This window comes from Aulonocara sp. 'chitande type north' Nkhata Bay, linkage group LG11 (assembly GCF_057382095.1).
Source record: "Aulonocara sp. 'chitande type north' Nkhata Bay isolate Kocher_YH1m ecotype deep benthic linkage group LG11, A_spYH_male_GT1.1, whole genome shotgun sequence".
Lineage (NCBI taxonomy): Eukaryota > Metazoa > Chordata > Actinopteri > Cichliformes > Cichlidae > Aulonocara > Aulonocara sp. 'chitande type north' Nkhata Bay.
In genome coordinates, this window is record NC_141354.1 from 40,008,755 (window position 1) to 40,035,343 (window position 26,589).

Consider the following 26,589-nt stretch of genomic DNA (forward strand, 5'->3'; position numbering starts at 1 on the left):
TTTCAATGAGAAAGATGACAGCCGAGGCTTCGTTCCAAACTCTGCAGTTCCTACTTTAGTCCAGCAGATGTTGAATGAACGTGGCTCTGCAGCTGGAAGACAACGCTGGTGTAGTAAAAGGAGCCATTTCACCGGCTCTCAGCACACGCCTGTTCCACAAGCCTGAAAGTTTACCCAAGTTTGCACTTTCAGTCACTAGAACGTGACCAGGTTTTAAGACTGAGCCTAAAACTGACCTGGTGTCAGTTTTTAAACTCTCCTGCGGACGTGTATTTGTACTGCAGTACAACTTCACAGCTGCCTCACCGTTTCAGAGGAAAATGAGTCGATCGATCAATAACCCCCAGACTCTGTTTGGTTCTACATACGGTACTTTTATTTTATAAAATCCTGTTTCACTTTCACGATTTATTACAATGAACTGTGACATCATCAGTGATGACAGCACCTGCCTCCAGGTAATCACTTTTCTTAACTTTGATTCTGTCCTAAGGTCAAAGAAAACAGGAGGCGTGTCTGGCTTGTGATTGGCCCCTTTGTTCACCATATTTGGCAGTTGAATGCCTCCGTTATTGGTCACTCCAGTAAGCCACACCCCAGAAGACAAAAACAATTAATTGGCTAACAGAAGATTGGCTTTCATCAATCAGTCATCAATATTTATTGTGGCAAAGTGAACTAAAGCAGGAACAACAAACCGTTAAGACAAACACGCCATTAGTCATTAGTTAACGAGGGGCGGGGCTGTTAGTCACTCATTATTACAAAAACATGACTGGGGTGGAGGCAAAGCAAACTGTGCAGAAAAAGTTCAAAGTAGGAATGTGAGAAAAGAGGGGGAGGGGCCAAAGGTGAGGGGAGGAGCCAGATTGGAGAGGAAATATCTCCCACACTCCTCTCATAGCAGGATCAGAGGATCTAGTTTTTGACCTCCAGCAAGCAGAGAAAAGGGGAGGGGCCAGTGACAAAAGGGGTTGAGCCAGAGGAAGAAAGGGAAGAGGAATATTTTGGCCACAGAGTTTCCTGACATCCACGTCAGGTAAGGCGGAGCCAGAGGTTCAGCAGGAGTTGAGCTCCTCCATGGTCTGGTTCAGGGTCGCCTGGAGCTCCAGGTTTGCGTTCTTGGCAGAAGTCAAAGCATCTGCAACACAGAGAGGAGGGGCCAACCAGTCAATGACCAATCACATCAATCACAGGCTGGTCTCTGAGGTCTTACAGTTTTACTTTGTGACCTCAGCTGGCAGCTGATAGTGTAGTGGTAAGACTATATGCCTTTGGAGCGGGAGTTGCAAGTTCGCCCTGTATTCAGTAAGGGTCCTGCTAGAAAACCATGCTAAAACCTGGAATGGCGCAGCTAAGTCTGCAGGCTGTCCGCAGCTCGGACACATGTTGTACTGTGTATGTGACAAATAACACTTGTTGTCTGTGATGAATATTGATCGTGGGCCTCACCTTCCAGACCGTCGATGGTTTTCTCCAGTTTGGCCACCGAGCGCTCGGCAAACTCAGCTCTGGTCTCAGCCTGAAACACAGGAAGTCGGATGACAAAAGGGAAATACACACGGGGGAGAATGTGAAAAGCTGGTCTGTTGCAGAACCCTGATTGGTCGCTCTGGTTTGTTGTTTTGTGCAGGATAAATAGTCAAACTGAAAACGCTCGTACGTCCTGGTTTTATACTTTCTTAAACCCTTTCAAGATATTTTTTGTTTAGTTTTTTTCAAAATAAAACATCACACTTTATGGTCACATTAATCTTGTTTAACTCATTCACTGCCAGCCATTGGCAGTGAATGGGTTAGACCCATTGACTCATTCACTGCAATTGACGGCTATAGACGTCAATGGCAGTGAATGAGTTAATATTCGTGACCTCAGACAAAGTCTCAGACCTTAATTATAAAATTGAAAATACATTACACACTTAGCCTTAAACCGACGATTGGCTGACTTTATTCAGATGCTTCCCTCCATGCAGCTGACAGCTTTTATTGTGAAAAGAAGAAACAAATCGAGTTTCTCCAACAGGTCGTGACGTCACAGGTGAACATGACACTCACCTCCTTCAGTCTGTTGCGCAGACTCTTGATCTCCTCCTCATACCTGTCCTCCTTCTGAGAGTACTGACACACAGAGACAGCAGCCAATCAGAGAGCAGGTACACACAGGTGAGCACACAGGTGTGAGGCTGAACCGTTTCTGGTTCCAGAGACTGCACCGGCTCCGTTCCCCGGCAGAATTACCTGTGCCATGAAGCCCCACCCCCTCCTCCTACCTTGTCGGCTTGGGCCTCCAGAGACTTTGCACTTGTGAACACAGTTTTCAGCTCCTCCTCCAACACCCGGGTCTTGCTGCAGGTCAAAGGTCACATCAGAGGACACAGTGTGTCAGACAGGCATGTGGGCAGGAAGGCTCAGGTGGTGTCAGGTATCAACTACGGTACCTTCCGACTAAAGCAGGATGCACTCAGCAGAACCTGGAAATGTTATGAGCCTGACCCAACTGTTCATACGGTCCCCATCTTTAATGTTCCCGCCTCAAGACTTAGACGGAGCAGCACACCTGCACAGGTGCTGCTCTGAGAGATTGCCAGGTACGGAACTGATGATGTATTCTGTCGCCAGGCAGACAGGTGCAAGGTGGAACACCATAAATGTGATCTGTAGGCTCCGCCCCTTTGTTTTCAAGTCATGAGGATGCCAACAAAGCCATTGATTTACATTTCTACCTCACCTGCTGCTTGACATCCTGTTATCAAGATGGCTGCCGAGTGACGAGAACTGCTTCTAGAAGGATTTTAATCAACCCGACACCACCTGAGCACCCTATGAGTTTGTGTGTGTGTCATCAGGTGTGTGCGCGCGCACTGTCAGGTGTCATTGAGCCTGCAGGTAGATTCATGCAGAGCAACAAGAGGAGGAGGGTGAGGAGGAGGAGCTGAAGCAGCAGATAAAGGTCAGAGATCATGGAGGCAGTGGGAGGTCAGGAGGAGGAGCTTCACTCGGTCAGCAGGTCCAGGTCACGTGACCCTCAGTACCTTATCCTCGGACGCCTGCAGACTCTTCAGCGAATGATCGAAGCTCCTCAGCTGCTCCTCCAACCTCCGAACCTTACTGTGAGACAGGTGGAGGCAGGTAGCAGGGCATGCAGACAGTTGCCGTAGAAACAGACAGGGAGAAAGAGGCGGAGCTGTTACAGAAGCAGTGTGGCATCACATCAATGTGATGTCAAAGTTACCAGGTGTGTCAAAGCAGCTTCATGCTGTTACAGAGGCAGGTATGTCCACTTCATTAGGAACACCTACCCGCTCGAAACTCACCTGTGTGGTCCCCGAGGTGTTCCTAATAAAGTGGCTCTGAAAGTGTGTGTGTGTGTGTGTGTGTGTGTGTGTGTGCGCAGAACCTCTCGGCCTGCTCCGCTCGTTCTTCAGCTCGCTCCAGCTCTCCTTCCACCATCACCAGTTTACGAGCCACCTGTCAATCAAACAGCACACTGCATTCCTGTGTACGACACCACTATGTACTACTAGGGCTGGGTCATATCATACCGTTCACGGTAATACCGATAGATGTATAATATGGCGATAGAATATGGGTAAAACGTGCATGCGCTGTGCCTTTGTTTACATACGCACATGGCGGCGACGCAGAAGGAGAAGAGTGAAAGCGGATCGTTGAATGAAACAATGAACCTGAACTGGTTTGTAAAACGCTGCAGCTTCACTGGTGTGGAACTGGTTTAGCTTTCGTCCGTCAGATACACAACAAAGCACTATTTTTGGTAGAGCATGCTAGCGGGCCGTCGTTATTACCGCGTTGTTTGGAAAATACGGCGCACTTAAAATCAACCCTTTGATTTTTCTGAAAGTTGACAGAGCCCCTTATAATCCCGTGTGCCTTATGTATGAACTCTGGTTGTGTTTACTGACCTCGAAACGATTTTATGTGCACGGCGCTCGAAAATCTGTCAGATGTTTCAGTACGACTTTGCTAAGCTACAAAGCCGCACCGCTTGATGGATTGTCGGAGCTTTACGGCTGTTGTAGGCGGAGCCTCGCGGAGCGATACGTACTGTGCTTCAACATACTTTTAGTTAATACGGTAATATTAAGTAAAATTTATTTATATAGCACATTTCACAGATAAAAATCACAAAGTGCTTTACAATAAGATCAGACATACAAGTTAAAATTAATTAAAAGCCCGTTTGTATAAAAATGTCTTCAGCTGCTTTTTAAAGGAGTCAGAGTCTAGACAGCGTAAAGACAACGGCAGGGTATTGTGTGTGTATGACCTCTTTTTAAGTGTTGTGGATGTTATACATGGTTATGCTGAGGATATGTCGGCCAGTTTCCACTGGAAATGCCTTTTAGTTAAACTGTCAGCGAGGAGTTTGCATTTGCACTGTTACATGTTTATATAACTTTAATGCAGATAAAACAGCTGCTTGTTTAAGTGAAAATACTTTGATGTTTTTTTTGCACTAATCAAGTTGTGGAGTTGTAAAGTATTTTGTCTCGTGTCAATTATATCGTTATCGCAGATTTTCAGATGTATATCGTGATAAATATTTTGGGTCATATCACCCTGCTCTAACTATGTGGTAATGCCAGTAGCAGCGTGTGCAGTACCTCCTCATACTTGCGGTCTGCCTCCTCAGCGATGGTTTTGGCCTCCCTCAGCTGCACCTCCAGCAGCTCCATCTTCTCCTCGTCCTTCAGAGCTCTGTTCTCAATCACCTTCATCCCCCTGATTGTGGACAAAGTTATGTGATCACATTTAACCTTTGACCTTCTCAGCACTGCTGCTGTGTAAAACAGCTACAAACAAATCCTACAAATCCTGCAGTGCTTCTCATAGTACTGCCACAGTATTACTGTGTATTATTACAAGCTGTAGTACTTTGCAGTATTTGTGGAATACAAGCGCCCTCTGACCTCTCGCTCTCGTCGGCTACCTTCTCAACCTCGTCCAGCTTGTGCAGCGCGGCGGCGAGTCTCTCCTGAGTGCGGTCCAGGTTCTCCTCGCTGAGCTGCAGACGTCGACCGAGAGACGTGACCTCGGCCTCCGCCTGCGGGGAGACAGACACAGGTCAGCTGACACATCGACCTCTAACCCCCCAGGGGCGCAAACATCCGGTCATTCCCCATCCTGTTCCTTCCTTTCACAATAAAATTCCTTTTCACACACACAGGTGCGCGCACACACAGTGACAGCTGCACATGAAATACTTAAAGCTAAAAATGTGTTTTTACTAGTTATGAAACATTGTTATTGTAGTAATAACAAGCTTGCTCTGGTTCAGGAGCACAAACAGGAAATGACACAGGAATCATCTGTTTTATAAATAATGTTTCTGATTTCATGATTCACAAACAAAAACAAAGCTTAACTGTAGTTTGTCTATTTACTCTTAAATTATGAAACTCGACTTTAATTCTGCTTAAAGTCGAGTTTCAGCAGCAGAACGCACAAGCAGACTGCGGCCTTTTTAATCCAGCACCTTTAATCTGGAGGTAACAGGAAGTGAAACGGGTCAGGTTTCCTGTACGCATCAGGTCACACAGCCAAGTGTGTGTTATCAGCAGCTTCATGCTGCCGTTTATCAGCGCGTCACGCCCTGATACACACACACACACACACACTGTACTGCAGTACTCAGAGTACACACTCCGCTGACAGGAAGGGTACTGGATATTTACTGTAACAGGTAGAAATGAGGCTGTGCACACTGTGAGGGAGGAACCACATGTGAGCCACCTCCAGATGTGCGTGAGTCAACGCACCTATCAATCATAGGCATTTTCACAACACTTTGATAATCGGAGGAAATGATGTCGCTGCAGCACAACAACAGTAAGATAAATAACAGGATATTTGTGGAGTCCGGTGACGTAGGCGGTCAAGATGGCAGCTTGAATAGAGATTGACAGACCACGCGACTTTCGCACATTGCATGCTGGGAACTCGTGGCAAAACAATCCAAGTACCGCATCACATGCAAGCATTTGCAGCACCGCAAAACGTTCATTCTCCGGTTCCAATACCTTCTTGGTTTTTCTTTGCCGCCCAAAAAAGGTATGTACGAAACGAAGGAGAACAATGCCGGTCCGTACAAAGACAGACTCGACAAAAAGGCAAAGAAAAGATATGAGGAAAAAAAAAAAATCAAAGGAGTGAAAGGGTTAGACCCTTACGAGCACACAGAGTGGACAAAAGACGTTAGCATGCTGCCCAACTTTCACCACGCTCATATTTATAATTATACGGTTCTTGGAGTGAGTGCACTTGTCACGGACAAACGAGCGGCATTTAATCCCTGTATACGGCTGCTGCACCAAAGGAAGATAAAGTTCTCCCTACTGTTCCCAGCGGTGCTGGTGCTGAAAAAGGGCAGACGTGAGTTTACCGACACAAAAAAAAAAAAAAAAGCCCAGGACTACATTCTGTCTTTACTTTAAGGGAGATATTTACAGTCAGGGCTTGGATTTAAACACTACCCTTTTTCTTTTCCTTTTTTTTTTTCTTGCCCTAGCTTTAATTAACATGCTATACACGATATACTTTGCACCTCCTAACTGTTTAGTTTCAATATTATAGGGCTTCGCAGTTTTATTTGAGTTATTCAGTTGTGCTGCTTCTGAGGATACGAAGCTCACTAAGACTATTAAATTCCTGTAAGTTTTTCAGTTGTTATGAAGCCCTTTTCAGTTTGTTCAGCTAGCTAAGTCCCGGAATGACTGTTTTCCTCATATTACATTGATTTAATATGCTGCTGGCGACGGGTCCTGTTTATGACTGTTCGACTGGTTAGAGTCACGGACCATAAAGTTTATGTTTTGCTTTCTGGGGCTCATAGCCCACCTGAGGGTGACTAGTGTTCTTGGTTGCCCCAGACGTATCTGTTTAAATGTTTATCAGTTGGTATTTTTATTTACTTCCAACCCCCCCCCCCAATTTTTCTTACAGCCAGCCTTCCAAATATTGTCCACTCAGTACTGAACTCCTGGTTCTAATAATAAGTTACCCCACGGTTATATGTCCGACACGTATTGCATGATGGCGAATAAGCCACAAAGGGCCCTTACTTTAATGACCTGGAATGTAAAGGGCCTTAACCACTCAATAAAAAAAAGAAATCATGACATTTATCAAATCAAAAAAAGTTGACATTGTCTTTCTTCACTTGTCTCCCCAAGAGTCAGATAAACTTTGCCGTGATTGGGTTGGTCAGGTATTCTTTTCGTGTGGCAGCAGTCAGAGTAGGGGTGTCGCAATTTTAATTCATAAGCAGTTACAGTTTAAATGCTCCCGGATGGTTAAGGATGAAGATGGGCGGACATTGATACTCTTGGCTGAGATTCAAGGCCATAGGATGATTTTAAGCAATATCTATGCACCAAACATCAACGACCCCACCGTTTTTGGAAACTTGGAATGCAAAATTTGTGATATGGGCGACTACCCAATCCTGATAGCAGGGGACTTGGTCATGGATGATATACTGGATCGAAGCACTCCCTCACAGCGACACTCTAGATCAGCGTCGGTCGCTATAAAAAATGTGTAGGACCTTGGGTTTGGTGGACGTATGGAGAGTATTCAACCCATCCACAAGAGATTACACCTTTTATTCTGCCCCCACAACACTCTGTCAAGAATAGATTATTTTCTTGTGTCAAATTCTATCATGCCCTCAGCAATGTCCTGCTCTATTGGTAGAATACGCGTTTCTGACCACGCCTCTGAGCTCATTTGGTAGCCCCCCCAAGTCTCCCAGATGGAGGCTAAACTCAAGCCTTTTACATGATCCCAACTTTTTCCACTCCTTAAGAGAGCAGATCAATTCTTATATAGAAATTAACTTCTCTACAGCTCCCAGTGCAGGTGTAGCATGGGAAGCTTTGAAAGCCTTTATTAGAGGGTTCATCATCCAGCATGCCTCATATAAGAAGAGAACTGCTCTGACCAAGCAGATAGACCTGGAGAGGAAGATTGCCATAGCTGAAGCCGCTTTTAAGGCAGACATGAGCTCGGCAAATCTGACCCACCTAACTAGACTTAAATATGAGTTTAACTCAATTTTGACTCAGAAAATGGAGTTTTCTCTATTTCGGGCAGAAATGGATGGAGATAAACCTGGCAAACTACTTGCAAGATATATTAAACAAAAAGAAGCTCAGACTATCATAGCAGCAGTTAGAGCACAGGATGGCACTATGGTGTCAAAACCCTCTGAAGTGAATGAAGCCTTTAGAGATTTCTATATGCAACTCTACTCCTCTACTCTAGCTCCCCAACTGGGTCTAGAGAGTATTTTAAATTCAGGGAATTTAAAATAGAAAGTAGCTCGTCCACAGAAGGACTGGTAGCTCCCCTTACGATAAGGGTTCAGATCGCGCGAACAGGTGTGAAATGTGTGTGTTTAGTTTGTTTGTTTGCTTGTTTTAATCAATTTTAAATCATGCTTTTTATTTGTTTTTGTTTCTAATGTCTCTGTAAAGCACTTTGAATCACCTTGTTGTTGAATTGTGCTATACAAATAAATTTGCCTTGCCTTGCCTTACTCAGAAATACAAGCAAACTCTCAGGAAATTAACAGTTTTCTCTCCCCCCTCAACCTCCCAACTCTCTCTAGGACACAGGTGGACTCCCTGGACGCCCCAATTTCAAAGGAAGAGATCTTAAGGGTAATCAAAAACCTTCCAATTGACAAGGACCCTGGGTTGGATGGGTTTACAGCCGAGTTTTACAGGAACTTTGCAGATGAGCTCTTCCCTTTACTCCTGCAAATGTTTGAGGAGGCCCTGGATAAGGGCAGCCTGCCACCAACACTGTCAGAGGCACTTATTTCGCTTGTCCTAAAGAAAAACAAAGACCCGCTTGACTGTAAGAGTTACAGACCAATAAGCTTGATCAATTGCAATTGCAAAATTTTAGCTAAGGTACTAGCAACCAGATTAGATGAGGTCATGACTTACTTAATACACCCCGACCAAGTTGGTTTTATTCGGACCACAGCTCTGCCGATAATATTAGACGCCTAATTGATATTATGTGGGCAACCCAGGATAAATCCTCTACGGGGGACTTTTCTCCAGCTATAGCCCTCTCCCTGGATGCAGAGAAAGCATTCGACAGGGTGGAGTGGCGTTTTCCTCTGCCCCCCTCTCACGGACAATAACCATATCCAACTTCTTAATAGCAATGAACTGGTCTGCATTGGTGCATCATATCTTTATTCTCTTCCCCCTCCTGCCCCCCCCTCTTTCTTAAATAGATAACTATCATATCTGATATCATATCTCACAGTACAATAATATTGAATGGGTTGCATTGTTGTATTTTGTCATGTTTCTCAGGTCTTTGTCTGAATTTCTACGAACATTATTGCTAAGGATTGTCTTATTGCATTGGAGTCACACTGGGTTAAATATGTACACTTGGGTTTTAAGGGGTATTTATTATTTTCTTCTTTTTTTTGGGTTGTATGGAAGCCCCAAACGCAATTTCATTGTTCTTGACAATGACAATAAATAAATAAATACTAAAATACTAAAAATACTAAAATACTTCTATTTTGTGTAATGGAAGCATTTGGCTTTGGCCCAAAATTCATAAGGTGGGTCAAACTTCTCTACAACAATCCAAGAGCATCAATACTAACGAACCGTATTGTATCACAGTCCTTCGACCTCCACGGAGGTACAAGACAGGACTGCCCACTGAGTCCTTTGCTTTTTGCTCTAGCTTTAGAGCCTCTGGCAGCAACAATACGTAGAGACCCTGATTCTCCAGGTATCCAGGTCCACAATAATAATCACAAGTTGATGCTCTATGCTGATGACGGCCTGGTCCTAATATCGCAGCCAGAACGCTCTCTACCTGCTCTCTTAAGAATTATTAACCGGTTCTCTAATATATCAGGATATAGACTAAATTGGTCAAAGTCTGAAGCGCTCCCTCTGACAGCCTTCTGCCCCAAAACCCTGTTCCAGCCGGGGGATTTCAGCTGGCCTCAGACCGGTAACAAATACTTGGGCATTACATTCCCCCGTTTGTTATACAACATAGTTCAGGCTAGTTTTGAAACTCTATTGGACAAGTTCAGAACCGACATAAGTAGATGGTCCCCTTTGTTCCTCACCCTTTGGGGTAAAGTTAACATCATCAAAATGAATTGTGCTCCAAAATTTAATTACCTACTACAAACACTCCCGCTAAAAATCCCATCAAAATATTTTCATCAATTTGACAGATTGTGCAACCAATTCATACGGAACAACAGACGCCCTAGAATAAAGCTTAAAAAGCTACAGCAGCCAGTGGAGTCGGGAGACCTGGGGGTCCCAGATTTACTGTTTTACCATTATGCTTTCAGTCTGATACACATGGTTCACTGGCCCTCCCTCCAGAACGAGCCCCCCCATGGTTTAGTCTGGAGAGTACTTTGTGCTCACCACTCCCTCCGATGCACATTTTAACCACCAAGCTCCCACCAGATATACAAACCCACCCCATTCTTTCTTTCCTGCAGACGGTCTGGAAGAAGGTGGCCTTGCTATTAAATTTTAACTCCCACCTTCATACTGAGGCTTTCATATGGCTCAATCCCAAACTCTGCATTAATAAGTTTCCGTTTTTCTGGAGACTGTGGGTCCAGACTGGGATACTTGTTCTCGGAGACCTGTATCAGGGGAGTATTCTCAAGTCCTTCAACGACCTTAAAGCAGTTTTGGTTGCCACAGAGTCAGTTTTGGAGGTACTTGCAGCTCCGGCACTTATTGCTCAAAACTTTTGGTTCCCCCTAAACACCACCTCCAACTATTGAATATCTCAGCTACATCAAAAAAATCTTTGGGGGAGGTCGTGAAGTCTCTAAATATTACTCAATGCTTGTTAAGGGCACGAGTAAAGGGCTACCCGCCCTCCAGTTAGCTTGGGAATCTGACCTTGGTGTGGCTTTTACAGATCAGGAATGGACTGCAATTTTGCAGAATAGTAAAAAGGTGTCCAGGGAACTTAGAAGGACACTAATCCAATTTAAATTACTACACCGAATTTACTGGTCGCCACACAGACTGTATAGGGCGAACCTCATGCAGATGTCAGACTGGGGTAGGCACATTGACCCATATGATTTTGGAGCTGTCCTAAAACCCAAATCTTTTGGACTGAGATACATGACTTTATCAAATCAACCATACGATGGGATATTCCTTTTTCACCAAGACTATTTGTTTTGGGGGACCCATCACTCCTTAAATATGCTCCGCCTAAGGCTGCTGTGGGTACAGACTGCATTGATGCTGGGGCGTAAACTCATTATTTCCCAGTGGAAGGCCCCTTCCACCCCACCTGTCTCTGTATGGCATATTCAACTAGGGAGACTTGCTGCACTTGGACAACTGTCATACAGGCTTCTGAATAAAGTGGAGAGTTTCCATCTGAAGTGGGATCCATATCTGTCCAGAATAAAACGAACAGACTAGAACTTGGAGTGGGACTGACATTGACATTCTGACGAAGCACCCTCAGGGATGTCAGGGTGTGGCATGCAGTAAGACCCACATAGTCAAAGGCTGGCTGTTTTTGTTTGTTTATCTCTTGCTTTGTTTGTCCCCCTCATTTTGGTTTTGTATTCTCTACTGTTCTGCTGCTATGCTGATGCTTTTTTTTTTATGTGATGTAATCTGTCTCTGCAGTGGACTGTAGTGTTCTCAAAGCACAATAAAATATTAATCACAAAAAAACAAAAACAGGATATTTGTAAATGTTTACAAACATAAGAGCTCAGTTATAAACATCCAGAATATTACAGAGGTGAAATATATCTGTGTTTAAAGAAGCAACAGGAACGTGTTCATCGAGCTTCATCACTTCCTGTTCACGCTGGCCGCTGGGTTAACGCATTCTCCTCCAGCATCATCAAACACGATCAGCATGTTGTCACGGACAGCTTAAACAGCCAATCAGAGTAAAAACAGCACCATGCTGAGCCAACCAAGTGGCTGGACCAAATATTCACAAAAACTCAGGCGACTGTGTCAGCGAGCCCACAAACTTAGAAAAGGTGAGCGCCCTCTGCTGCAGCCCTGCTGGAACTACACAGCTCGCCTGATCTCGCCCTGCTTCAAACACGCCGAGTTCGCTCTAAACTTCAGGCTGTACACCAATCAGAGCCAGCCGCATCAGGCACACTTCCTGTTTTGTGACTGAAGTCTGATTGCGAGTAATGGCATCACTTCCTGTTTGACGGCAGGTAAATGCAGTGCCACATAAGCCTTACCACAGAACCAAGTCCGCCAGAGCTTATCTTTATATTTTTACAGGCTGTGGAGCCATTTTTGGGAACATTTCAAGTTGCTATACATCAATACAACAGTTATAGCCCAGATTTTAATAACATGTATGCATTAAGTCCATAGTAACTACATAAATTGCAAAAAAGTGCAATGAACAAGAAAATTGAAAATTGTTTTTGATTTTTTTACATATATTTCTAGTTAGAGAAATTTTTATAATTTTTATATACTGCAGGAAAAACAAAAATAAATATTATAATGCAAATTTGCAAAAGATTCAGCATGTGCATCAAAACAAACTATTTCCAGCAGTGCAGTTTGAGTTGTAAGCATCCCAGAAACTATTCAGAAAAGCATAACACTAAATATGACTTTTAAAAACACCAGTATAGGCTTATAAGGCCCTGAAGCTAAAAAAACCGACATTTTCCACGAAAATGACATCACTTCCAGTCTCGGCCAGGTAATGGCGGACATGCGATTGTTCGCGCTGACGTCTATTCCAACGTAGGAAGTGTTTTGAACAGCTGAAAGCGTGTTTCTGGAACATTATGTTTTTGTTGCTGCAAGCGCTTTTTATGCAGTTTTTTCAAAGCGTTATGTGGAAGGAAACCGTGACCTAGGGCAAGCTGATGGCATAATAATAATAATTTTTTGCGCTAGCTTACGTGGTTCCAGTTCTACAGAGATTTAAAAATAGTTACGCAAAACGGAGCGTGCCCACTCCGACCGGTTTTAAAGGGTTAAACCCACAATGACAAATGCACAGCAGTACAGGACTGTGGGAGCGCAGCCTCGTGCCATCTGACAGGAAACAGCTGTGAAATACGTGATGTCATCGCCTGTGACTTAAGGACATCGTTCGGGTGCGTGTGCCGTACCTCCTCCCGGGTCCTCTTCTCCTTCTCCACCTCCCTCTGCAGTCGCTCTGCCCGCTCATCGGCCTCCTCGGCCTGCTCCTGCAGGACTTTGATCTTTTTCTTCACTGCCTCGATGCTGTTCATGCCGCCACTCATCTTTTCTTCTTCTACTGCACAGAAAAAGTTTATTACACACTTTTCACAGTAAAACAGAGCGCCGCACATACCTATTCTGAAATAAACTATCAGCAAGAAGTCCGTTCAAACGACGTTTTGTAAGAGTGAAATAATTACAGCTGTGGTCAGAGGGAGGCCCTCTATCACTGAGCCGGGGAGCGAACACAGCGAGCCGCGGTGTGATACACAACGTGGAGCTTTTCAGAGCTCTGTGTGTAAATACATGAATCCAAAAAAAAGGGGCAAGGGGAGCTCACTTCTACAACCTGTTAGCGGTCCGGACTTGTCCACGCCAGTAAACACGACTTTACAATAACGTAAACACAAACGCAGACCAAATGTCTCCGTTTAGAAATGATCCTGAAAAGAAAAACAAGAATAAGGCAGAATTTACACGTCAGTCGAAGCTCAGAGAAAAATCAAACATTGAGGCAAGAATTCAAACACTGAGCTCAACAGCTGGAAAGAAAGAAGCCAAACCTGAGCCATTTCAGGAAGAGCTCTGTGTTAGTGGCCTTTAAAACAAATGTCGCAGCGCCAGTCACTAACCCGGGTTAGAGTATCCAGCTGCTGAGGCTCAGTGACAAATAGAGCTGCATGTCATCAGGGGGGTTCAGAGTGGACTCAGATCATCATCCATTGGGCGTAAAACGTACAGCTTATTGCACCAGCAGCATCTGCTCTTATAGAACTATCATTAGCTTACAGCTTTAAGTGTTTAAGGTGCTAACTAAAAATAAAGACAAGATGATAGTTTATTAAATTTTAATGAAGTTTGCAGATTGTTTCAGTGGAGTTTAATAAACTCCTTGCTATCTAAAATATAAAATAACATATTCTGCAGCATCTCACACTTCTGATAATCAGCTGTCTGCTTGACGTTTATTCAGCTGTGTAAAAACTATAACTTTAATCTCAGCCAAACCGATTTACTCAGGAACAAATAAAATACTGAAAAAAGCCAAACAATAACATTTTTAAGTTATCTAAGTGACTCATATATCATGTTTAACCTGAGTAGCGAAAGACGGCGGTGGGTTTGAAAACGATTAGCCGGGAGTCCGGTGTTCTCACGGCTCTAGTGAGCCTAGCCCCCGGCTCGCTATCGAGCTAATGGGTAACAGACGTCTCCGAAAACGTCGGAGCGCTTTTGAAAATATGCGGTGTCCTGATAAACTGAGCAGATATTTGAGGTTTACACAGCTACATTCTCGCCTGAAAATATGTTAAACGTTTATTTTGTGACCCAGAAAGAATAATAAGAGTAACATTAAAACTAACTAGCTGCCGCCATTGTTGGAAACTGAGCTGGGCTGCGCTATGAATTCTGGGACACAGCTTCTTCTTCTTCGGGGTTTAACGGCAGCTGGCATCCTTGTACATGCAGTGCTGCCATCTCCTGTTTCAGTCCGTTATTACACTCTTAAATCCTGCTACTTATTCCTGCGTCTTTTGTGATCTTACAAAGCTTCAAACGACGCGTCGACTATTAAATCAGTCGTCGACGATTTTGATAGTCGACGTAATCGTGACTAGTCACGATTAGTCGACTATCAAAATCGTCGACGACTGATTTAATAGTCGACGCGTCGATAGTCGACGTAATCGTGACTAGTCGACTAATCATGGCAGCCCTAGAGACCAGTCTTACTTGTTATCATCTATCGTCCACCTGGGCCTTACACAGAGTTTCTGTCTGATTTCTCAGACTTTTTATCTGATTTAGTTCTGAGCTCAGATAAAATAATTATTGTGGGGGATTTTAACATCCATGTAGATGCTAAAAATGACAGCCTCAACATGGCATTTAATCTGTTATTAGACTCAATTAGCTTCTCTCAAATGTAAAAGAACCCACCAAGCTTGATGATGACACCATCAACATGCGCTATCGCAGTAGAGCGGTATAGTCAAAATCTCTACTGTTGGCCAAATTTATATCGTTTCTACCGCCCACCCCTAGTTACAAATTATCTTCTTATTGACTCATCTCACAGAGGTCCTGCTAGACCTCAGTGCAGCGTTCGATACTGTCGACCATAATATCCTATTAGAGCGATTAGAACATGCTGTAGGTATTACAGTGGTTTGTATCATATCTATCTAATAGACTCCAGTTTGTGCATGTAAATGGAGAGTCCTCTTCACACACTGAGGTTAATTATGGAGTTCCACAGGGTTCAGTGCTAGGACCAATTCTGTTTACATTATACATGCTTCCCTTAGGCAGCATCATTAGAAGACATAGCATACATTTACACTGCTATGCAGATGACACCCAGCTCTATCTGTGCATGAAGCCAGATAACACACACCATTGAGTTACACTGCAGGAATGACTTAAAGACATAAAGACCTGGATGGCTGCTAACTTTCTGCTTCTTAATTCAGATCAAACTGAGGTTATTGTACTCGGCCCTGAAAAGCCTAGAAATATGGTATCTAACCAGATTCTTACTCTGGATGGCATTACCTTGGCCTCCAGTAACGCTGTGAGGAACCTTGGAGTCATTTTTGACCAGGACATGTCCTTCAACGCACATATTAAACAAATATGTAAGACTGCTTTCTTCCATTTGTGCAACATCTCTAAAGTTAGAAATATCCTGTCTCAGAGTGACGCTGAAAAACTAGTTCATGCATTTATTACTTCCAGGCTGGACGACTGTAATTCATTATTATCAGGAAGTCCTAAAAACTCCCTGAAAAGCCTTCAGCTAATCCAAAATGCTGCAGCAAGAGTCCTGACAGGGACTAGAAAGAGAGAGCATACTTGAGCCTGATTCTGCCACAGGTTTCTTCCTGTTAAAAGGGAGTTTTTCCTTCCCACCATCACCAAAGCCCTTGCTCATATAATTGTTTGGGCTTTCTCTGTTTTCCTCGCATTATTGAAGGGCCTTTACCATATATGGCACCTTGGGGCAACTGTTCTTGTGATTTGGCGCTATATAAATAAAACTGAGTTGCATTAAACCAACGTGTGTATTTTTGAGTGACCAAGCCGTACGGAAAGCAGTGATCAGGCGGTTCTCGAATGTGTAAGAAAGATTAGTGATATGCTGTGTTGCTGGTGATACGTGAATGGCTCGAACTCATGAAGAACCAAAACCTGCTTTTCCTGGAACGCGTCAACTCTGAAGCGACATGACTGTCAAGTTCTGACAGCCAATGGTAACATGGATGGGACATAGCATAACATAGGGCTGTGTGATATGACCAAACTCTCATATCCCGATATAAGACATCTATCGTCCCGATAACAACAACAACAACAATAATAATAATAATACTAATAATAATGGATTGCATTTATATAGCGCTTTTTCGGGATTCAAAGCACTTTACAATACCACTATTCATTCACTCTCACATTCATACACTGGTGGAGGCAGCTACAGTTGCAGCCACAGCTGCCCTGGGACAGACTGACAGAGGCGAGGCTGCCATATCGCGCCACCGGGCCCTCTGACCACCACCAGTAGGCGGTAGGTGAAGTGTCTTGCCCAAGGACACAACGACCGAGACTGTCCGAGCTGGGGCTCGCAACACCACAAAACAAACGATTGCGTAAAATGAAACGATAGACGTTTTTATATTGTCATCCGATATATATCGATATATCGAACAGCCCTAGTATAACAGCTTAGCTCAGACAGAAGGCGGCGTGGTTATTTCTGCTGTCAGATCCCAGTGGCATCCTGCAGCCCATAGAGAAACATGGGTTTCGCGCTCCTGAGATGAACGAAGAGGGCAGAGCAATCTCTGCTTTAGATCATCTCCACAGAACAGCGTCCCCTGGGAGGACCCGATATTTGGATTGGGTATCAGCAACGAGTTGATCTCGGGGAATTTTCCTCGCAGTCAGCTGACACAAATCCGCTGAGATGGGTAGCCGCTGTTCCACCTGAGCACCAGTGGCTCTTTCTTGTGCTGCATCAGCCTCTTGATTCCCAACACCGCCAAGCTGAAGGCTGTAAGAACGACTGCTACACTTGAGCTCAGCTCAGAGATTCTTAGAGTACTCTGATTATTCTTAATAATCTGATTTCCACACACTGCTGGGCCTGAGCAATGACCCATCCTCCAAGTGTGATTAATGTACAGGGTCATCACCCGTATTTTTGACCACTGCTTAAATTGATCAAATCGGAAGTGTAGGTCAGAGTTGAAGCTTTGACCTGAAGAGACACGTTCAGGGGGCGGTTCTAGTTCTCTCCCCCTATGATTGGCTTTTTTAAATAAAGTTGGTCTGAATAAAACTCAAACTTTAGTCCCTCCCTGTGCCCGCGCACCTCTCACGTGCTCAGGTCGTTTATCCATACCTCATCGATTATTACCGACTTTATCGGAAGCACGTTTTTCACACCTGACTTCCTCTTGTGTGCGCCACTGTTTGTTCCGTGTTAGCACGTTAGCGCCGGAAGCTAGCTGCGGACACCGCCCTGTTAGCGGCTAGTTCGTTAGCTCAGCTCAAGTGTGCTCGGCTTTACCCGTGTGTCCCCCACTTACCTGTCCGAATCCTTGGAAACAGTCACACCTGTAGCTCGCGCCCTTCTTCCGCTGCACTCACTTCCCGGTCAGCTAACTGTTAGCTGTTGGCGGCTAATGCCTCACTCTCCGTGAAGTTTGACGAACTGTGAATCGCGCTCCGTCTCAGCCTCCGCGGACTCGAGTGTCGTGTCGGTCCTCGTGCTCCCTGTTTGGGTGGTGGTCTCGATTTCTGGTCTAGGGTTCTGGTCGCGCTGAGTCTGGATTCCGGTTCCAGCCAACTCCCAACTCAGGAGACTCCGCCCTCTTCCGGGTTAAATTCGCTCCACGGGAAGTGATGTTGCACGATGTCCTCTTCAAAGTAAAAGTCCGAAAGAAGAAGCTGCCGAGTATCAAAGTTTAAAATCAGACTCCTGAGCTCTGTGAATACCTCCCGGACAGCTGACATTAACGCTCTCTATCAAAACTAAAGAAAGTGTATTAATTCTTTGTGCAAATATGACTGTTTTAAATGAATTAAAACGTACTTTTTACTTTTAATTCCTCTCAGACAAACTGCAGATTTAATAATGGATTGGATTTATATAGCGCTTTTCAAGGCACCCAAAGCGCTTTACAATGCCACTATTCATTCACTCTCCCATTCATACACTGGTGGAGGCAGCTACACTTGTAGCCACAGCTGCCCTGGAGCAGACTGACAGAAGCGAGGCTGCCATATCGCGCCATCGGCCCCTCTGGACAGATTTGCTTCAGTTTTACCGGTTTTAGTGACTTTCCTGAAACTGAATGGACTCTTCAATCTCTGGCTGTGTTCTGTTTTGTTTTTGGGTTTTTTTTTCCCTGAATAAGTTGTTTTTGAAACTCCTTAGCTGTTAATCCCCTCTCATTGTGATTGAATATTAAACCTTAGAAAGCATAATGACAATTTTTTTTTTAACAAACCAAACCAGAAATCTTCTCCAGCTTGTTCTTCTGATGTGTTATTGCAATTTGGCTCTAACTAAATCAATTAAATTAACAGCAGCAGCCACCTCGAGGTGGGAAGAAAGTGTAGAAGATCAGAGAGGAGTGACTCTGACAGGTGTGCACAGGTAGCTCCAGCGTGATGTTAAAGCAGACTGTGTGCTGGCCAGCAGGAAGACCCCCACTTTCGTGCTGTAACAGCAGCGATCTGTGGTCCTGGGACATTGATCAAGCCGCTCTTCTATGGAACCAGCTCCCTGTTCGGATTATACAATTTTCTTCCTGTTAAAAGGGAGTTTTTCCTTCCCACTGTTGCCAAGGGCTTGATCAAAGGTTGCCATTTGATTATTGGGTTTTCTCTGTATTATCATAGGGCAGTGTGCCAAACAGACAATGCTGAGGGCCAGAATTGGTCCGCAAAGGATTCGATTTGACCCACTGGACCAAGGGCGGATCTAGAGAAATTTTCTTAGGGTGGCATGAGGGTGGCAAAATCAAAGCCCTTTTTTTCAAACACACATGCAGGTGGTTACATATGGTTAAAATGATTCAAATGCAGTAAGTATACACGTTTTTCATAGAAATATAGTCCATAACTTAATTATTTTCTGTAGCCCCCATAATTAAACACTTTAGTGACATAAAACATGTGATGTTATGTACTGTATAGCCTGGATAATAAATAAAGATGTAACGCTGTAAGTATACGATCCAGAAAGCTACACCACATGGGGCGGTTCATTTACCAACACAAGTCTAACTTAAGTTTCACTGTTTATTGTTAGAAAAAAAGGTAAAATCGTTACAGCTTAAATTACACAAAATGTCAGAAATCTGCACTGTCATGCACAAAAATCTAAACCTAATTTTTCATGATTTGTTGGATTAACCCTCTGAGGCCCAAAATATAACCGGTCATTTTTGACTTCTTTTGATTTTACGTTTGTATTTCACCTTCAAATTGTGCCATTTTATTTTTTCCCCTCTTTGTTTGGTATCATTCTTTTCAGCTTGACCTCACGTGTCTGAATTTAGTTGTTTTTTCATTGACATACTGTGTTAACACAACTGATCTGAAATCACACAAACTTCAAATCCTAGTAGTATCTTTTTTACTGTAAACAAAAAAACAGACATGTTGAGTAAATTATTCTTATAACTTGAAATGTAAATATAAATTGTACATTTTGAAAACTTATGCACACATTTTGTAAACATATACAACTATTTATCTAAAAAATGCAACCAATACACCTGCCGTTTTTTTATTTTTATTTTGTACAACCATTTAAAAATATTACTCAAACTAAAATCAGGTGTCGCAATAAGATGCCCCACAAATTATGTGTGACAGTAAAAAGAAATTGTTTGTCCACCACAAGACAGGAGAACAGCACAGGGATAAACCTGCAGGCCTGACAACAGGAGGTGTATCACTCCGCTGGTTTTCTACTTGGTGACAGTGCTGGGCCATATCATACCGTTCACGGTGATACCGGTGTAATGTTGGGCAACGATAAGAAAATGAAATATGGCGATAGAATATGAGTAAAACGCGCATGCGCAGTGCCTTTGTTTACATACGCACATGGCGGCGAAAAAAACAACTCCCTTTTAACAGGAAGAAACCTCCAGCAAAACCAGGCTCAGGGAGGGGCGGGGCCATCTGCTGTGATTGGTTGGGGTGAGAAAAGGAAGACAGGATAAAGACATGCTGTGGAAGAGAGACAGAGGTTAATAACAGATATGATTCAATGCAGAGAGGTCTGTTAACACATAGTGAGTGAGAAAGGTGACTGGAAAGGAAAAACTCAGTGCATCATGGGAATCCCCCAGCAGCCTACGTCTATTGCAGCATAACTAAGGGAGGATTCAGGGTCACCTGGTCCAGTCCTAACTATATGCTTTAGCAAAAAGGAAAGTTTGAAGCCTAATCTTAAAGTAGAGATAGTGTCTGTCTCCTGAATCCAAACTGGAAGCTGGTTCCACAGAAAAGGGGCCTGAAAACTGAAGGCTCTGCCTCCCATTCTACTTTTAAATACTCTAGGAACAACAAGTAGGCCTGCAGAGCGAGAGCGAAGTGCTCTAATAGGGTGATATGGTACTACAAGGTCATTAAGATAAGATGGGGCCTGATTATTTAAGACCTTGTATGTGAGGAGCAGGATTTTGAATTCTGGATTTAACAGGAAGCCAAAACAGGAGAAATCTGCTCTCTCTTTCTAGTCCCTGTCAGGACTCTTGCTGCAGCATTTTGGATCTGCTGAAGGCTTTTCAGGGAGTTTTTTGGACTTCCTGATAATAATGAATTACAGTCGTCCAGCCTGGAAGTAATAAATGCATGAACTAGTTTTTCAGCGTCACTCTGAGACAGGATATTTCTAACTTTAGAGATGTTGCACAAATGGAAGAAAGCAGTCTTACATATTTGTTTAATATGTGCATTGAAGGACATGTCCTGGTCAAAAATGACTCCAAGGTTCCTCACAGAGTTACTGGAGGCCAAGGTAATGCCATCCAGAGTAAGAATCTGGTTAGATACCATATTTCTAGGCTTTTCAGGGCCGAGTACAATAACCTCAGTTTGATCTGAATAAGAAGCAGAAAGTTAGCGGCCATCCAGGTCTTTATGTCTTTAAGACATTCCTGCAGTTTAACTCATTGGTGTGTGTTATCTGGCTTCATGGACAGATAGAGCTGGGTGTCATCTGCATAGCAGTGTAAATGTATGCTATGTCTTCTAATGATGCTGCCTAAGGGAAGCATGTATAATGTAAACAGAATTGGTCCTAGCACTGAACCCTGTGGAACTCCATAATTAACCTCAGTGTGTGAAGAGGACTCTCCATTTACATGCACAAACTGGAGTCTATTAGATAGATATGATACAAACCACTGCAGCACAGTACCTGTAATACCTACAGCATGTTCTAATTGCTTCAAATAAGCCATTCCTCTGCAGATGATCAGTTAGCTGTTTGACAACTACTCTTTCAAGGATGTTTGATATGAAAGGAAGGTTGGAGATCGTGGCTCAAGAGTTGGCAGTTCGTCTTGTAATCGGAAGGTTGCCAGTTCGAGCCCCGGCTTGGACAGTCTCGGTCGTTGTGTCCTTGGGCAAGACATGTCACCTACCGCCTACTGGTGGTGGTCAGAGGGCCCGGTGGCGCCAGTGTCTGGCAGCCTCGCCTCTGTCAGTGCGCCCCAGGGTGGCTGTGGCTACAATGTAGCTGCCATCACCAGTGTGTGTGTGAATGGGTGGATGACTGGATATGTAAAGCGCTTTGGGGTTCTTAGGGACTAGAAAAGCGCTATATAAATACAGGCCATTTACCATTGGCCTATAATTAGCTGAGACTGCTGGGTCTAGAGATGCTTTTTGAGTAAAGGTTTAAATACAGCTAGCTTGAAGGCCTGTGGTACATAGCCGATCATTAGAGATAGGTTGATCATATTTAAGATTGAAGCATTAATTAATGGCAGGACTTATTTGAGCAGTTTTGTAGGAATGGGGTCTAAAAGACACGTTGATGGTTTGGAGGAAGTAATTATTGAAGTTAACTCAGAAAGATCAATTGGAGGAAAAGAGTCTAACTTAACATCAATGGTACTAAGAGTAGCTGTAGATAATATTACATCTGTGGGATGATTATTGGTAATTTTTTCTCTAATGATAAAAATGTTATTTGTGAAGAAGTTCATGAAGTCATTACTAGTTAACGTTAAAGGGATGGTTGGCTCAACAGAGCTCTGACTGTTTGTCAGCCTGGCTACAGAGCTGAAGAGAAACCTGGGGTTGTTCTTCTTTTCTTCAATCAGTGATGAATAGTAAGATGTTCTGGCTTTGCGGAGAGCTTTCTTAGGCAAGCTACAGTTGTAGCCACAGCTGCCCTGGGGCAGACTGACAGAAGCGAGGCTGCCATATCGCGCCATCAGCCCCTCTGGCCATCACCAGTAGGCGGTAGGTGAAGTGTCTTGCCCAAGGACACAACGACCGAGACTGTCCGAGCCGGGGCTCGAACCGGCAACCTTCCGGTTACAAGACGAACTGCCAACTCTTTGAGCCACGATCGCCCACGATGGACTAAGCCTCCATCTTTAAGGAAGATGCACGATGACAGTCAACGTCAAATGCTTACTCCAAGCCGGTAGCGTTAGTTACTTTAGGTGAAAGTGGATTGTTGGTTTTGAAGCCCGCTGATTGTGTGTTTGGTTTCAACCTCTCCCAGGAGATTGGCACGGAGAGGAGAATCAGGAAGCACCATTCAGACACGGAATTGCACGGACGAAGCTGCACTTGGGGATTAAGGAGGAGCACCTTTGGATTAGCACCTTTCACTGTTTTTTGGCACTACCTTTGGAAACGCACACTTTTTGGCCAGAGCGCCGCATTTTGGGGTCCTCTTTCTCCTGCACCCGTGACACTTGAGGCGACTGTTGTTGTAATTTGACACTATATAAATAAAACTGAATTGAATTGAATGTCAGCCATCTTTGTTTATTTTTAGTTTCAGGAAATAAATTTTCCAAATGAAGTTTGTGTCACTGTGTGCTTAGTTTATCAATTCATTCATTTCTGCATCAGTAATCAAAATCTGAAAGTCATGTTTCATCTGAAGCTAAAAGTAAAGACAAATACTCGAAGAGCAGCTGATTAGATTTATAAAGAGTACAGCAGGAATCACCTACACTCATCAGAGATCAATACAATTACTTCAGTCCATTGTTACTACAGTTAAAATACACTCAAAAGAAATGTTACAGCGGCACATCTGGATGTGAGGCGTGCATCCTGGCGAGCTTTTTTGCATAAACAGAAATGTTTTGGATCCCAAAGCTTCAGATAAAAAAAACATAACAAAACAGTGATGAATCACACTGTAGAAACTTCCCAGCGTTAAACCTGAACACAATCAGTTATTCAAAAACTTCAAAATCACATTCAGGTCCTGATGTTACAAATTCATTTTTTTGTGTTTCCAAAACCTATAGAACATCATGTGAACTCACAGGGGGTGGGACTACTGTCCATAAAACACCTGATCAGAGATGATCAATCACACATGATCAGGACAGAGGATACCCGCATTCTTCGGTAACGCTTTCTGCTTTATCAGCGCCAAACTACAGTTCCTCTACTGTCCAGCAGAGGCAGCAGCGAGTCAGTCCCAAAACCCTTACATGTTAAAATAAACATGCTTACAGCCTGATTCACAAACTGGTCTCTATAGATAACACTCTCCTGTCTGAACTGATTAGAGTTGCATTATTAGGGGCATGGCCTCTTTGACTGATCGCAGACTTGTTAAACTTGCTGTAGTCCACCCCAATATGATCGCATGATTACATCATCACCGGCGTCTGTTGTTCTTTTTTGTAAATGAACAATTTTCTATGTCAAACACTGTTCCATCATCATCATCACCGGACGACACGAGGAGCTGACATCATCACCTCCATGCATCAAAAGAAACAAGCTGATTGGTCAATTCAACCAATGTCCTACACAAGTATAAGAGACACAGCCATGCTAACATGCTAATAGAAGGAGCTCTGTGCTCCTTAAAAACACACCTGACCTACAATCCAGCACTACGTGAGTCCCGACCCCCAAAACCCACATCTGACCACACCAACCTCCAATCCCTCCCCATAATCCCAGTCCTTTCAATGCTTACATACTGGTAATGGTTTCTGTAAATCAGACACCATTAAAATCAAAACTTTAAATATGAGATGGCTGCTGGTCCAAAGGCATTCTGGGTAATGTAGTGTGGTGTGTCTCAGATTCAAAGAATAAATAAAAATCTGTCTGCTTAAAACAAACTGTGAAAAATATCTGGATCAGACCAGATCCAGATCCAGGTCCAGCTCCAGATACGCATGCTCTGGTCCCATTTACAAACAACAAAGAAACAAAGAAACAAAAAACATCAAGGGCACAGATCAAACCAGTGATCTAATCACATGACCCAGTTTGTTTGAAGCGGAAAATAAGTTGCCAATTTAACCTCGCCCTTACCCTTTTGGCTCCAAGTTTTAGAAAATGTTCCAAGAACAAAAGTCTGATTTGGTCTAAAAACTGTAAAACAGGCAATGGCATTATATCCAGGGCCTTTAACAATAAGAGTCCGATGTGTGTCTGTGGCATCGCAGTGACAACAGCAGAGGTCCCTGAGCTGTAGGTGGGGCGTTAACTCTCGCTCTCCTCTGGGATGTCCTGCAGGTCTGAGGGGTCAGAGGTAATAGGTTACCATGGAGACCATCATAATGCCATGGGCTTTCCATATTGATTGTTGATCAGTGGTACTAACCTCTGGGGCTGTCAGAGCGAGGAGAGATCTTCATCACTTCCTCCTCTTCCTCTTCATTTCCTTCTTGGACGCCATCTAATTGGTCGACTGGATCCTCGGTGGCTAGTGGGGCGAGGGGGCGAAGCTCCAGTTCCCGACTGCTACGTCTCTTGTTAACCTGCCAACAGACAACTCGGATTTATTTCAGTTTTGTCGACTCATCGCGCTTTAGTAATGTAATGTGTGCGTGTTAGTCCCCATAGGGAAATAGTTCCTCTGCATTTAACCCATTCACCCAGTGAAGCAGTGGGCAGCCACCAATGCAGCGCCCGGGGAGTTGAACCCCCGACCTTCCGATCATGGGGCCACCACTCTACCTACTGAGCTATCCCTGCCCAGTAGGTGAACAAGTGAACCCAACTCACCTGTTCTCCTTTCATAACATCACTCTTCTCTCCATTTTTGCTCCTCCTTCTGGTGCCTGGCTCCACTCCCTCCCAGTTTTGGTCCTCCTCTCGCAGACGGAGGCGTGTCACTTCTTCCTGTAGCAGCTCCACCTGCCGCCGCAGCAGCACCGCCTCCCCGCTGGCTTCCAACCCTGTGTCACGTGACAGTGACCGGCTGAGGCGGGGGCCAGGGGCAGAGCCAGGGGTGGTGGAGGGGGTGGAGCCTGCACTGACCAAGAGCGCTAGCATTGAGTCCTGACGAATCACAGCAGCCTGCAACATTGATAACATAAATACTGAATAAATGAATCACTATTTATACATTTATTTGGGTTAATTGCAGGATGTATAAACAAACAATACTAGAAATAAGTTTCAGACCTGCAGGGCGTGAAGCTGTGTGCTCAGACCGATCAAGCGCTGATGGACGTCCTGCAGAGAGGACAGCTGAAGATGTTAGAACTGCACAGGCAGAAACTTTGTACATCAAAATGTATGAAACGGTGCATGAGCTGCATCCCAACACAGACAGAAACATGTCGATCTTCAAAGCGAATCTAAGCCCTTTTGGCACCTACTCAGATCGACTTGCTTTTATTACAGTCCAGTTACACCTAATGTGCGTGTTCGTCATCATACCGACATGTCCGAGTGTCCCGTGATTAATATGCGACGACTACAACAAAGGTGGACGTGGAGCCAGCAGTATAGCTGCTGCTGGGTCTGTGGCTTTTCGTCAGACTCGTGCACCTTGTGTCGGTTTTTGCAGCCTTTTTCCTCGTTGTCGGGTTTCAAAAATGTCTGTTTTGATTTTTGTGAACGAGTTGCTTTCGTGACTCTTTGAATGACGCCACTGACCAGCCAATCGGTGTCACGCAAACTGACATCACATTTTAGTACCTGCCCGGGTCCCTTGGAACCCGGGCCGAGCAGGTACTATTGCAGTATGTGGTGCCAACCCCGAAAACCGGCGAACTGTGGCAAGGCGATCCGAGTAGGTACTGATGGAGAAGGGGCTTAGGTCTTTGACTTCTTGGTATCAAGAGGTTACTCAGAA

At 44.1% G+C, this 26,589-nt stretch overlaps 2 protein-coding genes across 4 annotated transcripts in view; both read right to left on the reverse strand.

Moving 5' to 3' along the window:
• Nucleotides 1-353: 353 nt before the first annotated feature.
• LOC147319888 (uncharacterized) lies at nt 354-18,148 on the reverse strand. 3 transcript variants are annotated; one of them, XM_086312746.1, is made up of 9 exons: nt 17,849-18,148; nt 13,184-13,332; nt 4,935-5,068; nt 4,629-4,746; nt 3,401-3,471; nt 3,036-3,111; nt 2,059-2,121; nt 1,453-1,522; nt 354-1,141 (listed from the first exon to the last, which is right to left on the reverse strand). In XM_086312746.1, exons 2-9 carry the CDS (start codon nt 13,316-13,318, stop codon nt 1,059-1,061), a joined length of 750 nt encoding a protein of 249 aa, XP_086168872.1. In that variant the 5' UTR covers nt 13,319-13,332; nt 17,849-18,148; the 3' UTR covers nt 354-1,058. The 3 variants fall into 3 exon arrangements, with proteins under 3 accessions (XP_086168872.1, XP_086168871.1, XP_086168870.1); XM_086312745.1 differs by lacking the exon at nt 3,036-3,111 and adding an exon at nt 2,274-2,349 and having other exon boundaries at nt 13,184-13,329; nt 17,849-18,147; XM_086312744.1 differs by lacking the exon at nt 3,036-3,111 and adding an exon at nt 2,274-2,349 and having other exon boundaries at nt 17,849-18,147.
• Nucleotides 18,149-23,438: 5,290 nt separating this feature from the next.
• arhgef2b (rho/rac guanine nucleotide exchange factor (GEF) 2b) overlaps nt 23,439-26,589 on the reverse strand; it is a 36,627-nt gene continuing 33,476 nt past the window's right edge. Inside the window, exons 18-21 of the mRNA XM_086312748.1 lie at nt 25,914-25,964; nt 25,512-25,805; nt 25,108-25,264; nt 23,439-25,021 (exon numbers count right to left, since the gene is read on the reverse strand). Coding sequence (XP_086168874.1) covers nt 24,987-25,021; nt 25,108-25,264; nt 25,512-25,805; nt 25,914-25,964 — 537 coding nt within the window. The 3' untranslated portion in view covers nt 23,439-24,986. The remainder of the gene's footprint in view (nt 25,022-25,107; nt 25,265-25,511; nt 25,806-25,913; nt 25,965-26,589) is intronic.

What these genes read in the sequence shown, in the direction of transcription:
- LOC147319888 (XM_086312746.1), bottom strand. Translation starts at nt 13,318, where the DNA reads ATGAGTGGCGGCATGAACAGCATCGAGGCAGTGAAGAAAAAGATCAAA. An exon ending in CGAGCGGAGCAGGCCGAGAG is followed by an intron (nt 3,112 to 3,400) that starts GTTCTGCGCACA and finishes CCTGTCTCACAG; the next exon opens with TAAGGTTCGGAGGTTGGAGG. An exon ending in TGCGCAACAGACTGAAGGAG is followed by an intron (nt 1,523 to 2,058) that starts GTGAGTGTCATG and finishes CCTGTGTTTCAG; the next exon opens with GCTGAGACCAGAGCTGAGTT.